Genomic DNA, 16474 nt, shown 5'->3' on the forward strand with positions numbered 1-16474 from the left:
AGGATGCCAATGTTCTTGGATTGCTCACCTCAGTTATTCAGTGCTCCTGCAGTGGAAACAAGCTCTGTTCTAGCTTCATTAGTTGATGGTACAAGTCAACTATGCAAAATACAGAGTTTCTAAGTGCCACCATTGTCTTGTAGGTAATCCATTTAACAAGCACCCCCTCCCCCCAGTCTCATCTGCAACTACACTCCTCAAGCATGATATACTGGACAATATTGTCTGTCTGGCAGTTCATAAAAACATTTTTTCACAACCAGAAATTTGCAATCCATCATTGCAACAAGATAAAGCCAACAATATCCCAAAAGTATGCGAATACAGTAGTGAAAAAATATGTGCACTAAATAAACAAGAGGCATTATTGTGTAATTATACCACATCAGTATCTGTGACTAAATATGGAATTAATATACAATCTAACCATTGATTTCGCATGTGCATATGTCCCTTTAAAGATTTAGTGGTTATTTATTGTCTTGAACAATCTGTTTCAGAAATAAATGTGCATTTGTTCTCAAATGCAAAGTGGGGGTAGGCATTTACATCAGCCACTCACAAAACCCCACTAGTTGTTTATGTCCACATATCTCTTTCACATTAATTCTGGTTTGAGGAATACCATTTTTATCCAAAAATGTGCAGTATGAGCTTGCAATGGTGTATTGCATGTCTAATTCTTATAGTTATAACCCTGCGCAACAGCTTGTATTGTTGCTTCAATACAATATTGTGCAGTCAACTCTAACATTATGCCGTAATATACATGCACTTGTTGAGGCATTATTGTTTTTTACTTTTGGTTTTTGGAAGATTTTGCTCATTTTGCAAACTAATCAGTAAGGTTAAAGCAAACTCTAGCCATGCTGACATCAAAGAATCATAATGGGCAAATTTATGTGCTTTATAATGAACAAAAATCATTGTATTCTGTTTTGGAAAGGTCTTGGATAGGTTCTTAGAGCCATATATAACATAGGCCCCTATACTGATGAAAGGTTAGTAATTCCCACTTCAGAATGATGCAAAAGTGAGTTTCATGAGTCAAAACAGTTGATTTGTAGTGTAATATATGATTGGTTGATGTCATGACTTACAGCAATGGACAATTTAGACATTTTGGATAAACATAGAGACACTAAGAGACACCAGGGTACACTGCTTACTTTTTGCTTCATAGATCTTTAGTAGTTCCTCATATCGTCAGATTTAACACCTCTTCATTAAGGCATTTAAATGAGTAAATAGAGATAAAAGTGAGAATTAACCTTTAAAAAATAAAGTCTGATTACATTCTTGTTCAGTGATAGGAAGCACACACAAAGCAAATTCCACAAACCAGAAAGAGTCAAGACAAATACAGGCAAGTACAAAGATGAAATTGATTACAAACAATAAGACAAACGTGCACAGCACGCTAACACACATAGCTTGACTTGACAGTTTAGGCAGTAGACATTACATTACATTACATTCATTTGGCAGACGCTTTTATCCAAAGCGACGTACAAAAGTGCATTTTCATGATCGTAGACAACTGCTGAACACGGGTTCAGTAAGGTACAATTACTTATTTTGTACAGCTATTTCTAACCGAGAACAATGAACACTATCCTGGTCTAACATCTGCAAAGCCAACTAGGCAGAAGAATAAACTACAGTATTAGGACAAATGCAATTTACCAAGAAGTGCAGGGATGGGGCAACATGTAACAAGTGACAGGAAAAAGGGTATATTTAAAAAAAAATTTTTTTTATATTTATACAGCGTGGTGGTGGTTAGTCTAGGTATAGTCTGAAGAGATGAGATAGATGAGGGGGAGGTTCGGAGAGGGATGGGGAGTTTGTTCCACCACTGGGGAGCTAGGGTGGAGAAGCTCTGTGATCCCTTTGGGCGGGTGGGAGGGGTTACAAGACGCCCTGCTGCCGCAGAGCGGAGTGGTCGAGCAGGCACACAGAATTGAGTCATGTCCTGCAAGTAGATGGGGGCTGTCCTGTTGGCGGCAGTGTAGGCAAGGGTCAGGGCTTTGAATCGGATCCTGGCAGCGACCGGTAGCCAGTGAAGTGATCGCAGCAGAGGAGTGACTGAGAGAATTTGGGGAGGGGCCAGGGCTATGCCACTCCTTACCTAAAACAAAACACAGTACTACAGTATCTCTCCCTGCTGAGGCAAAGCATAAGGAGTTAATCTTCCGGCAAACACCTTCCCTACTCTGACCAAACTATCTGAAATGCTGTTGAAAAACAACAAAGAAAATATACTGCCTGACCACCTGTATCCTACAATAGAAAAATACACAAATGCAAAACTTAAACGGAAAGCAAAACATGGTAGCTGAAAATTCTAAAATCACTAGCAGGGAAGCAAATATGAGTTTTCAAACTGCAGAGTCTTCAAGCTTTCATCCACTTGAAACATCAGGTGGACAGGTGCACATCAAACAGACAATCAAGTCGCCAGTCAGCTCCACCTGCAGGACACCAGACAGGTGTGCAGAGGCTCCGCAAAGCAAGGGAACGTAGCATCCCGCTTCACTTGAATTTACTGACTGATGTTTTTATAAGTCAGATTATATCTTATTACATTGTACTGCAGTTTATTTATGTGTGTGTGATGAGTAGTAGTAGTAGTAGTAGTAGTAAAAGTAGTAACACCAAGAACGATAGGCAAGAATGCTTAAATCTGAAGGCCTGAGGTACATAAATATCTCATCAAAAACACGTTTTCAATGTACAAAAATGCCAAGTTACTCAAAAGTATTGTATGTATTTCGCTGCCCAACCTTTCTGTTGCTTGAATGATAGTATGTTTCTTAGTATAAGTGTGTGTTCGTAAATGTGAATGTAACATGCTGCGAGGGAAATGTCCCCATGGGGATAAAGAAGTTCTCTATGTATGTATGTACAATATGTATGTATTGCTGCATTTTATTTATGTGTGTGTGATGAGTAGTAGTGATAGTAGTAGTAAAAGTAGTAACACCAAGAACGATAGGCAAGAATGCTTAAATCTGAAGGCCTGAGGTACATAATGATGTCAACTGGCTTCATTCCAATCATTCCAAAAAGGCCCCTTATAAAAGAGGACAGGAACACCCAGAACATCACTAACACTTCAGAGGCTGCAAAGGTTGGTGAGCTGGAATGTTTATTTGTTCATTAATTCATTAATAAAATAGTGATCTATATCTATCTCTCTCTCTCTCTAATGATTTTTAATGTGCACCTGTTAAAATAACTGCTTTATGCACTTTGTAAATCACTCCTCATATAACCTTCGATTAAATGACGAAAGACAAAATGTAAATGTTGATTGGATCAAAGGAATCTGAGCAAGGGGACAACTTTATTTTATTTATTTATTTTTTTAAGATCACCTCAGCCAACCTGGTTTTGTGAGATTCAGCTGTGTGACATCCAACCTGAACACCTGAACACAACCTTATTTGGAGTCCAGCATGATGGTAAGTCTCTCCCTCACATGCTGAACTAATTCTGTAGTAATGCCCTGAGCCTGAAATGCAGCGCAAGTGCATCCAAATACACATGGATAATGTGTAAATCTTGAATATATAATGAAACATGATGTGGTAAATTACAAGTCCTCTCTCCTGTGTTCCAGTACAGTCTCAGTGTCGCTCTCCCATGTGTTCCAGCACTGTTAAAGTGTCTCTCTCTCTCCTGTTGAACAGGTCTCAGTGTTCCTGCTTCTGCTACTTTCTGTGGGAACCTTCTCTCTTCCTGCAGCCCAGGCACAACTTCCTGAGGACTGTCATGATGTCTACAAAAATGGCTCCACACACAGTGGGGTGTACACTATCTATCCTCCAGAGTACAACAAAGCTGTCCAGGTGTACTGTGACATGGACTGTGAGGACAAGGAGGACAAAGGAGGATGGACTGTGAGTAAAATCAGCTGTCAGATAAACTCATCTGCTCAGAGTATCTGTCTTCCACAGCTCTGAGGCCTGTGTGGAACCCATGTGCATATGATGATCATACTGGTGATGATGATGATGATGATGATCATCATGATGGTGATGGCGGTGATTATTGATGCTGATATTAGTGAGACTGACTGGTGAATTTACTTGCGTCTTTCAGGTGTTTCAGAGGAGATTGGATGGCACTTTGAATTTCTACAGACCCTGGGATCAGTACAAGAGTGGCTTTGGGGATATTTCTGGAGAACACTGGCTGGGTAAGGTATTTACACTCCCATAATGCATTGATAAATTCTGGAGACTACTGGTTTAGATATTCTATAAACTGACCTAATATTCAGCTCAACGACTTTCACACAGAGCTGTTCATGCTATTGCCATCATTACCACTGAAGTCCATTCTAGAACTTTCACATTGCCACTGAAGCATGTTCTTAAACTTTCAGTATTGTTATCACAGAAGCCTGTTCCAGAACTCTCTCAGTGTTGTTTCAAATACCAGCCATAAATCCCACTCTTTTAATGTTGGTTCTGAGACCTTTACTGATGTACATCCGCAGGTCTGGATAACATCTTTGCTATTAGTTGGCAAAAGAAGTACAGGTTGAGGGTGGACATGGAAGATTTTGAGGGAGGAAATGTCCATGCTGAGTACAGCTCCTTCTCTCTGGATCCGGAGTCTGATGGATACAGGCTGAATATTGACAACTACATTGATGAAGGTGTAGGTGAGCAATGTAGCTGCTGGTGTGTGTGTGTGCGTGTGTGTACGTGGGTGTGTGTGTGGGTGGTCGTGCAATTGAGGGGAGGACTGCAGAACAGAGTGGTCTGGCTGGTGTGTAGAGTCTGATATTGCCATAGGAATGTAAGCACAACCTAAGGTCCACTTTGTCATTATGTGATCATGCTCTTGCTCTGTTTCTCAGGTGACTACCTCAGGTATTCCAATGGGATGCAGTTTTCCACTTTTGACCACGGAAGTTATTCTTATACTGCTGAAAATTATCATGGAGGGTTCTGGTACACCTACACTGTTTATGCAAACCCCAATGGCTTGTACAAATGGGGCCGCCACTCAGACCATCGTAGAGGTATCCTGTGGGACGGCTGGAAGGGGACCTATTACTCTTTGAAAGCCATCTCCATGAAGATCAGACCTTTGTCTCTAGAACATGTAAAGAACTAGGAAGGGGAACTACAAATTAAATCCACTTCCTGTTTGTGCCACACCCTCTCTATGTTCATGGCACAACCATTCTCTGTTCTTCTTCAGATTGAACAGATTATTAGACCTTTTTTGTTATAATTACCTCAAAATTACTTCTTACTTATTGATGCTTTAATCGCTTTTTGTTTTGTCTCAGTATTTTAAAATTAAATAATTAATTATTTTTCATTGGTTTGATTGAGAAACAATAGGTCACACTCATATAGTATGGTGCATTGGAATGCTTACTTGGGTCAACTTTGGATATAAAATGAAAAATTATCATGATTTAATGACTTACTTTCTCTCCTATTCTAATATTAAATTCACCATTCTGCTTTCATGTGTGTGTTTGTAATCACCTGCTTCCAAATAAACACTGTCCTGTTGTCATTTCCTGGATTCATTGTGTCATTATTGCTGTGTTAAATATTTGTCTTTTTGGCCAAAACAAACAGCTTAAGAAAACTGTGTGACAAGTCAATGCAACCTGGAGGGAACTGGCGATGACTGGAGTGCTTTTTCCCTTGGGGAAGACAAAAAACAGTGCACGTTGTGTCATTAAAACAAAAGAGGTTTTTAGGGTGATAGTTTATGAGAGAGATTATCATAGATTGTGACATTGGCATGAAGTCCTTCTGAGTTTGTGAACATCTTAGCTGTGGGGTGCAATTGAAATAAAAAAGGTACTGGTAGTTGATTCAGTTGTAGTTAAATAGGCCTCAGTAGTACACCTGGCAGGGACAGGAGAGGAAAGAAACTGAGGTCAGACATCTTAGGGTTTAATAACCAATAAAACCAATAATAAGTCCAGCTAACTGTCAAATAATAATGCAAGAAATCTGGTGTGCACCAATCAGCACAAACACTTCCTCTTGCATTCCCATTATATTCCATTACTTCTCTTATCAAGTGGAATGAGAGGACATGGACATAAATCAGGGGAAAGAGCAACATCAAGCCAAGTGGTGGGAGGTAAAATTTCAAACATCCCAAATGTGAACACTTAGGATTAACCGTAAACCAAAACCCGCAAAATAGAAACACCCAACATATAACCACACATCCAGCCAATCTCTTGATTGATCATTCTTGTTCTTTATAACACGGAGACCTGTTTCTGACATAGTATGGCATTATGAAGCCAAAAAATCCCTCAATAAATGTCAAGGGCTGTAATTTCCTGCTGGTGCATGACATGTTGCAAGCCGTTCCACTGGCAAAATGGTATTTTTTCATCATAGATTTTGACGTGCCTGAGCCATTTGGTCATTTCCTGGCTCGCCCTGTGCCGAAGTGGTAGGAGAGTTTTGCTGCTGGGGGTGTGTCAGCCAAGATCCAGAAGTGGCCTGCAATTTTGTTGCAGCTCATTGCAATCTTCTGGTCCATCTAGTGTACGATTTGCACCCTCGCCGCCTGCTTGCTCAGACCAGGTTTATGGTATAAAACACAGCCCAGTGTAGGGCATGTGTCCAATTTCGGGGCTTTCCCGTGCAATCTGAGCATGGTCACAGTATTTTTTGGAAGTCAATCAATGGATTTCTTGGATTACATGCTGTCCAATTTGACTTTGATATAAATCCCAGAAGCAGGAAAATGCATACTTTGCATTTATTGTTAATTGTTTTTGTTTTTTTTCACTGCTGTATAGGCGTATCTTAGGGCTATTGTCGGGTTTATCTTGTTGCTATGACGGAATATGATTTTTGTAGTGGTGAAAGAATATTTTTATGAATGCCAAGATAGACAATATTGTCCATTATGTCAAGGGTGGGGGGTGTTTTGTAGATGCGACTGCAGGGAGAGGGTGCGTGTTAAATGAACGACTGGAGCGACAATGGTGGGGCTGCGAAACTCCATTTTTGGCATAGTTGTCATGTATCGTCTACTAATGAAACTGAAACAACGCGTTTCTGTGTTTATCTCACACTTTGGTTGCAGTAGCACCGAATGTTTGAGTTTAGTAATCTCGGCACACCGGCGTGCCGACCACTAGGGGCTGTGCGTTAATACTGTATCTGCTATATGTACTAGATGAAGCACCCTTGGTTCAAAAGAGAAAAATGTGCATGGATTTTGATCCCAGCAAACAATTAGGAAAGTCATGTTTTTTTTTTTTTTGTTTTATTGCCAAAAACAGTACATATCGCAGTCATATCAGTGGAGAAGAGTAGAGACCTTTTTCAGCAAATCTTGATTTCTTGTTGGCTTTACATAATTAATTGTCAAGTTACTAATCATGTGTGAGGTGGAAATCAGGTTTTGCCTCTTCTATATACCCTTTTAATATGTATTATCTATTTACATTCTATATTTATATGTTCGACCAATGCCGCATGAGGACAGACTTGCTGTTTCATTGCTTAGCAATGTCTATGAGTAAGCAATACAAGTCAGACCCATACTGATTTGGAACCACTGATTTATCAAAATGAGTGTATTTAAAAGCACAACACATCTAATCCTGCTCAGTTCAGTTAAGACATTGTGAGGGAGGGGGGAGTGTCGGAGGATCACACGCAACTGTACAGGGACTCGAAAAGCTTATCCCTGAGGAGATAAGCCACTGAGGCTAGAGGAAACAAGGAAGGGAAAACAATAAAACAGACTGACAGGAGTGAAAACTCAAACTTCCTGTCAAGCCTTTAAAAAACGGCCAAACAGAAAACAACCCTGTAAAAACAAAGGTGAGAAACAGAGAAATAAAAACACTGAGCACCGCTCAGGAACAAACAATAGTTGGGATAGAAACCAGGGAAACCCAACGTAACTGAGTCGCAGCTCAGACCCAAAACAAAAGGAAAACTTGGGGTCGAACACCGAGATACCCAAGAACCTAAGACGCAGCTCAGGAAAACGAAAAGGTAAAGCCCTAAAAGTCTATCGTCACAAAGCCCAGAAACACAGACCAAAATACAAACCTTCTAAGGGGGGAACACTTCTTGAGAAGCGAGAACAGGAGGTTTATTAAACAGGCTCTGCAATACCTTACCGGCTCAATGAAAACATAAGTTGACACTGAAGCAAGGACTGAAGTCAGACAGCGTCTTAAATAGCCTTGCACGACGCAGGTGGCCGAAATCACAGCATTGGGAGGAATAATTGGAAACAGGTGCATCCAATGCGGTAATAATCAGGCCAGGTGGCCAAAAAACGGAACTGCACCCCAAACCCATGAGAGGACCCCCCCTCCTCTAAGGAGTGGTCCGAGACAATCCTTCCATCCCATGCCTGCGGAAATCTCGGATGAGTTCCGGGTCTAAAATATCCCTAGCGGGAATCCACGAGCGCTCCTTGGGACCATAGCCTTCCTAATCAATGAGGAATTGCCTACCCCTGCCTACCCGTCTCTCACAGTATAAGCCGGACCTCTGTCAATGAGTCGAGGAGGAGGCGGAGGTTCGTCAGCCGAAGCCAGTGCACTAATAAGTACTGGCTTAAGACGGGAGACATGGAAAGTGGGGTGGATCATCATGGATCGCGGGAGCTGAAACTGTACAGTGACTGGGTTAATCTTTCGAAGATCTTAAAAGGACCCACGTAGCAGGGAGCGAGCTCACGGGACTCAACCCGCAACGGAAGGTCCCGAGTGGACAGCCACACCCGCTGACCCACTCGATAGGACGGTGCTGGGCGACGATGCCTATCGGCTAGTCTCTTTTGGTTGGCGGTGGCGCATATTAAAGAAGCATGGACCTTTTTCCACGCTGCTCGACACTGCCGGCAAAGTGCCCCGCAGATGGCGCGTTGATATTTTCCTCTAGATCAGGAAAAAGTGGTGGCTGGTAGCCCACCTGAACCTCAAATGGAGAGAGCCCTGTGGATGCATTCCGCAAGGTGTTATATACGTATTCCGCCCAAGTGAGGTACCGACTCCACGAGGTAGGGTTGGACTCAGCTAAACAGCGGAGAGTGTTCTCCAAAGTCTGGTTGGTGCGTTCGGTCTGTCCATTGGTCTCTGGGTGAAAACCCGATGAGAGACTGACAGAAGCCCCTAGAAGTGAGCAGAATCCATGCCAGAACCGAGCAATGAATTGAGGGCCTCGGTCCGACACCACGTCCAGCGGTAAGCCGTACAGCCGGAAGACATGACTGACCACCAGTCGAGCAGTTTCCGGTGCAGATGGCAATTTGGGCAGAGGAATAAAACGGGCTGCCTTAAAAAAACGGTCCACCACCACCAGGATAACGGTGTGACCATCAGAAGCCGGTAGCCCAGTAATAAAATCAAGGGCTATGTGGCTCCAGGGGCGACTCGGGACAGGTAGAGGCCGTAAAAGCCCCGCGGGTGAGAGCTGAGTGCCCTTATTGCGGGCACAGACCGAACAGGCCGACACAAACTCCCGAACATCCTTTTCCATCCCTGACCACCAAAACCGCCTGGCCAGAAAGTCCCTTGTCCTGTGAACACTAGGGTGGGCCGTGAGGTGGGAGTAATGACCCCATTTGAGAATTTGGGGCCGTACCCCGACAAAAAGACAGTTAGGGACCCCCCCCCCCCGCCCCAGGATCTGGCTCAAAACGTTGAGCCTCCCGCACCACGGTCTCGATACTCCACATAACCGAAGCAAGAATCTGATTGGCGGGAATGATGGGCTCCGGTGGGCGGTCCTCATCGGACTCAAAAATCTGGGATAGCGCATCCCGCTTAATGTTCTTCGACCCCGGGCGATATGTAATAAAATTAAAACGTGCAAAAAACAATGCCCAGCGGGCCTGTCGCGAGTTTCGCCTTTTTGCGGTTTGGACATACTCCAGATTTTTGTGGTTCGTCCAAACTGTAAAAGGATGCTCGGCCCCCTTGAGCCAGTGATGCCACTCTTCTAAGGCCAGTTTAACAGCCAGCAGCTCCCGATCCCCAATGTCATAATTCCTCTCGACCGTGGAGAGAGACCGAGCGAAATAAGCATAGGGATGGACCTTCTGATCTACAGGAGAATGCTGCGATAAGACGGCACCGACCCCGAGTTCAGAGGCATCAACCTCTACCACGAACGGGAGAGACGGATTTGGAGTAAGCAGAATAGGTTCGGAGCAAAACCTATTCTTTAACTCAACCTCCGCCGCCTCCACCCGAGGGGTCAAAATAAACTGTGCCGATGCCGTCTTTTTAGTAAGTGATGGGGGCTACTACAGAACTAAAATTGTGGACAAACCGCCTGTAAAAATGAGCAAACCCCAGAAAACGGTGAACTTGCTTCACCGATTCTGGGATTGGCTAGTTCCGTACAGCAGAAACTTTCTCCGGGTCCTTCTGGATCTTTCCAGCAGAAACAATGAAACCCAAGAAAGAGACAGTTTCCGCATGAAACACGCACTTCTCAGCCTTGACAAAAAGGCGAGCCTCCAGAAGGCCAGTTAACTCCAGGCTAATGTGCTTGATGTGCTCCCTGAGATTGCTAGAGAAGATTAAAATGTCGTCAAGATAGACGAAAATGAACTTCTCCAGCATTTATCGGAGTACATCATTCACAAAAGCCTGGAATATCGATGGGCGTTGGTGAGACCGAACGGCATTACCAGGTATTCATAATGCCCGGTGTGAGTGTTAAAAGCTGTCTTCCACTCATCTCCCTCGCGTATGTGCACAAGGTTGTACGCATTACGGAGGTCGAGCTTAGTAAAGACAGCGGCAGATTGGAGGCGTTCAAAAGCCGAATTCATGAGGGGTAACGGGTACCGGGTCTTGTTATTAAGACCTCTGTAATCGATACAGGGTCTCAGACTACCGTCTTTCTTTTCTACAAAGAAGAATCCGGCTCCCGCAGGTGACGTAGAGGCTATAATGAACCCATTGGCTAATGCCTCCTTTATATATTCTCTCATGGCCTTGCCTTCTGGGACAGACAAGGAATAGAGAGCACCCCTAGGTGGAACCGTGCCTGGGTATAATTTGACCACACAGTCATAGGGTCTGTGCGGCGGTAAGATAGTAGCCTTTTGCTTGCTGAATACCTCAGCAAGCGGCAGATAGACTTCCGGAATGTTGGTTGGGAGCGGAAATGAAATCGCATCGACCAAATTGACATCCTCCGAACACGTGGAGGACCAAGCCCTAGATTCGGTGTCTGAATCTGAACCATCACTCCGGGACCATTCGTCTGCAGGAGGGTCCCAGTCTCAAACGGAGTCCCATGCTAGGCTTTCCTCCCGTTCCTTGGAAACAGGAGAGAAACAACGACCAAAGGACACCCCAACCTCCGCCTCATCACTCTCGGACCCAATATCAGTCTCGTTCAGAGTCCCGCACTGGGGAACTCACTGTAAGATAGGGTTCGAACTATTACCCAAATCGATGTGCGGTTTGTGCTCAAGCAACCAGGAATGGCCCAAGACCAAGGGGTAAGCTGGGGAATCCACTAAAAAGAAACGTCTCCGTTTCACGTGACCGTCGAACGGAATGCTCATTTTTTTAAAACTAGTGACTCGTTTGACAAGGCCAGTACCCAACGGGCAACTGTCCAACGCGGTAATGTGTTGAGGATGAGAGAGTAACTGGACAGGTAGCTTCAGTTTTTTCGCCCAACTGGCATCAATAAAATTTTCCACTGCACCGGAGTCTAAAAAAGCATTAGCCTGAACAGAAAACCCTCTCCACACCAGTTCCACGGTAACGAATGTGCAAAAGTTAGACTCATTATTAGGTCTCACTAGTGACTTTCACCCCACTAGTGAGACTGGTCTTTTGCCCGTGTCGTGTCTAGGAACCGACAGACATCCACGCCAATTGCCAATCTGTAGAAAACAATTTCACGAGGGAAAAGACACAACAGCAGCAAGCTCTTCAGAAAGTTTAGACTTTATTGCACAGGTACACAAAGCCGGAACAATTCAGCTGAATTGAACCTTGATTGTCAGTTTTGCACACATTTTATATTATTTCTTTGTTGTAGCATAGCGCGCTCAAGATATTTAGATACAGGTTTAATGGGAAATTAAACCTGGCCCATAACAAATGTTTAGTAGATGTTTCATTTTAATTCTGACAGAAGCAAATTCAAACAAATTTATCTTATGAGAGTGGCACAAAGTTCATTTTTTTAAAAAGAGACAGCCCATCTCTGCAAGTCCCAAAAAATGACATCTTGCAGGAAAGCTCTGATTAGTATATCCGTATCCTTGTCTTCCATTGCAGTCAGACTAATACATTTGGCAGTATGCCCTGCACAATGTGCACAGCTCTTAGAGAGAATGAATAGATTTGATTGGCTATTAATGAATCCAGCAGCACCACACCCACTGATAGTATATTCAGTATAATCCAGTCCATTTTCCAGGTGCAGAGCACACTTTGATCTGTACAGTCCTCACCTCGGGTCACGAGAATACCAACATTCACTAGTATCGCCCAATGGCGATACTAGTGAATGCCCTGCTTGACGGCACTCATGTGCCGTGCAACATTGATGCTGAAAAATAGAGCCCCAAATGTTTAATTAAAAACTATTAACCCCTTTGCACAAGCACCCCAGTGGCCAGGATGCCAATGTTCTTAGATTGCTCACCTCAGTTATTCAGTGCTCCTGCAGTGGAAACAACAAGCTCTGTTCTAGCTTCATTAGTTGATGATACAAGACAACTATGCAAAATACAGAGTTTCTAAGTGCCACGATTGTCTTGTAGGTAGTCCATTTAACAAGCACCCCCTCCCCCGAGTCTCATCCGCAACTACACTCCTCAAGCATGACATACTGGACAATATTGTCTATCTGGCAGTTCATAAAAACATTTTTTCACCACCAGAAATTTGCAGTCCATCATTGCAACAAGATAAAACCAACAATAGCCCAAAGGTATGCCAATACAGTCGTGAAAAAAGATGTGCACTAAATAAACAAGAGGCATTATTGTGTAATTATACCACGTCAGTGTCTGTGACTAAATATGGAATAAATATACAATCTAACCATTGCTTTCACATGTGCATATGCCCCTTTAAAGATTTAGTGGTTATTTATTGTCTTGAACAATCTGTTTTAATTTAATTTTAATTCTGATCAGAAATAAACATACGTTTGAACTCAAATACAAAGTGGGGGTAGGCATTTACATCAGCCACTCACAAAACCCCACTAGTTGTTTATGTCCACATATCTCTTTTACATTCATTCTGGTTTGAGAGATACCATTTTTATCCAATAGTGTGCAGTATGAGCTTGCAGTGGTGTATTGCATGTCTAATTCTTATAGTTATAACCCTGCGCAACAGCTTGTATTGTTGCTTCAATACAATATTGTGCAGTCAACTCTAACATTACGCCGTAATATACAAGCACTTGTTGAGGCATTATTGTTTTTTACTTTTGGTTTTTGGAAGATTTTGCTCATTTTGCAAACTAATCAGTATGGTTAAAGCAAACTCTAGCCATGCTGACATCAAAGAATCATAATGGGCAAATTTATGTGCTTTATAATGAACAAAAATCATTGTATTCTGTTTTGGAAAGGTCTTGGATAGGTTCTTAGAGCCCTATATAACATAGGCCCCTATACTGATGAAAGGTTAGTAATTCCCACTTCAAAATGATGCAAAAGTGAGTTTCATGAGTCAAAACAGTTGATTTGTAGTGTAATATATGATTGGTTGATGTCATGATTTACAGCAATGCACAATTTAGACATTTTGGATAAACGTAGAGACACTAAGAGACACCAGGGTACACTGCTTACTTTTTGCTTCATAGATCTTTAGTAGTTCCTCATATCGTTAGTTTTAACTCCTCTTCATTAAGGCATTTAAATGAGTAAATAGAGATAAAAGTGAGAATTAACCTTTAAAAAATAAAGTCTGATTACATTCTTAGTTCTTTGTTCAGTGATAGGAAGCACACACAAAGCAAATTCCACAAACCAGAAAGAGTCAAGACAAATACAGACAAGTACAAAGATGAAATTGATTACAAACAATAAGACAAACGTGCACAGCACGCTAACACACATAGCTTGACTTGACAGTTTAGGCAGTAGACAGGCCAGGGCTATGCTACTCCTTACCTAAAACAAAGCACAGTACTACAGTATCTCTCCCTGCTGAGGCAAAGCATAAGGAGTTAGTCTTCCGGCAAACACCTTCCCTACTCTGACCAAACTATCTGAAAAGCTGTTGAAAAACAACAAAGAAAATATACTGCCTGACCACCTGTATCCTACAATAGAAAAATACACAAATGCAAAACTTAAACGGAAAGCAAAACATGGTAGCTGAAAATTCTAAAATCACTAGCAGGGAAGCAAATATGAGTTTTCAAACTGCAGAGTCTTCAAGCTTTCATCCACTTGGAACATCAGGTGGACATGTGCACATCAAACAGACAATCAAGTCGCCAATCAGCTCCACCTGCAGGACCCAGACAGGTGTGCAGAGGCTCCGCAAAGCAAGGGAACGTAGCATCCCGCTTCACTTGAATTTACTGACTGATGTTTTTATAAGTCTTATTGTATCTTATTACATTGTACTGCATTTTATTTATGTGTGTGTGATGAGTAGTAGTAGTAGTAGTAGTAAAAGTAGTAACACCAAGAACGATAGGCAAGAATGCTTAAATCCGAAGGCCTGAGGTACATAATTATCTCATCAAAAACACGTTTTCAACGTACAAAAATGCTCAAAAAGTTACTCAAAAGTATTGTATGTATTTCGCTGCCCAGCCTTTCTGTTGTGTGAATGATAGTATGTTTCTTAGTATAAGTGTGTGTTCATAAATGTGAATGTAACATGCTGCGAGGGAAATGTCACCATGGGGATAAAGAAGTTCTTTATATGTATGTATGTACAATATGTATTTTACATGCAGTATTTATTGTACGTAGCAAATATACAATAACTTGTACATGTACTCAAATTCAGTTCAGAAGCAAGTATAAACATGTTTTCTGGACAAATATACTTCCTGTAGTTACTCACCAGCAGTTTTGTATATGAATTTCAATGTGTTCCGTGAGGCAATTCGAAATATTTGACTGTTTGATCTGACACAAAGTTTGCATGACATTGTAAAATGGTAAGATTACAAAACACAGGGCCAAGTGACTTGAAAGAATTGAGGAAATATTGGGTAGCATTGCTTTGAAATACATCTTATGTAATTTCGGTGAGGCAAGATAGCCTATATTGTTTGTAGTACCGTAACTTGGCGTCATTTTGATATCAATACTTTTGAGTAAGTTGGCATTTTTGTACGTTGAAAACGTGTTTTTGATGAGATATCATTTCTTTTTGCAAAGTGTTTTATTATGAGAGTGAGAAATGCGAAGTGACCCTGTAAGAAACGGTTGTGGATTATGGCTATCCTTGTGTGAATTTGTACAGTCTGATGAGCGTGTACCGTGTAGCAGTTTCGGTTTGCTATATATGTAAAACAGTGGCTGTGACAAAGGGTGCTGTGGCGTATAAGTGTAAACGCATCAGAAGCGCAGGTGAAATATGGCCAGTGTATGTACTCACGGATTTGACGGCCATCCAACGAGCCTTGATTGACAAAAGAATCAGCAAGTCCGTAGAATAAGAGCTCCCTAGGTCGCAACTTGTGTACCCTTCTGTCCTGCTCCGTTGTCTGTTATTTCGTGGAGATGCACTTTTAGTGTTTGTAAGGTTTATAAGGCATTTTGATAGGCTTATCTGCAGGTGGGAATCCTCTTCGCTGTTTTGCTAAGCTAGAACCAGAGAACTTGATAGTGGAGAATAGGAGCAGATGCATATGTCCCAGCAGGCTTTGCATATGAGAAAATAACAACAGTGTGAGAGAAATTAGGATAAAATGATGAAATTGCGTAGTTGAAACAATATGTTTTTAGCAGAATGGGCATGTAGGTGAAGGTTGACATGATCACAGAGTATAGTGCGAAGTAAATCGAGTGACCATGAGCGAGCTTAGTTTCCTTATTGAATGGTATATATAACAGTCGCTATTAAGCACTAGTTGTTAAAGTGGTGGGTTAAGTAACATGTGAAATCTATTGCACTGATGTGTTTTTTATCATGTTCAGTACTAGTAGTTATAATTATGAGTGAATCATGATTTTAAATGTAATGTTTTAACCCTCCTGTTCTGTTCATTTTTCAGGTACAGCAAAAATGTTCCCGGGTCAATATAACCCGGTGCATGTTTAAACATCCAAAAGTTGTCAGAAACCAAAAAATTCTAATAAACATTGTTTGGGTACCTAATTACTAACAATTCCATCAAAATTTAGTGCAATGGTGTTATTCACCTCTCACAGATCATGGTTTCATTAGGATAATTCACTCGTTTGATACATGTTCAAACTCTTTTTTCTGTATATTGGAAAAACCTAGATATAAAATACACTAGTTTTATAT

General features: G+C 41.9%; 1 protein-coding gene across 1 annotated transcript; it reads left to right on the forward strand.

Moving 5' to 3' along the window:
- Positions 1–3121: 3121 nt before the first annotated feature.
- On the forward strand, positions 3122–5543 carry LOC118219918 (microfibril-associated glycoprotein 4-like). The gene is made up of 6 exons (XM_035403410.1): positions 3122–3133; positions 3376–3467; positions 3696–3905; positions 4108–4204; positions 4508–4675; positions 4874–5543. Exons 2-6 carry the CDS (start codon positions 3462–3464, stop codon positions 5131–5133), a joined length of 741 nt encoding a protein of 246 aa, XP_035259301.1. The 5' UTR covers positions 3122–3133; positions 3376–3461; the 3' UTR covers positions 5134–5543.
- The last annotated feature ends 10931 nt before the right edge of the window (positions 5544–16474 follow it).

This window comes from Anguilla anguilla, chromosome 2 (genome assembly GCF_013347855.1).
Source record: "Anguilla anguilla isolate fAngAng1 chromosome 2, fAngAng1.pri, whole genome shotgun sequence".
Classification (NCBI taxonomy): domain Eukaryota; kingdom Metazoa; phylum Chordata; class Actinopteri; order Anguilliformes; family Anguillidae; genus Anguilla; species Anguilla anguilla.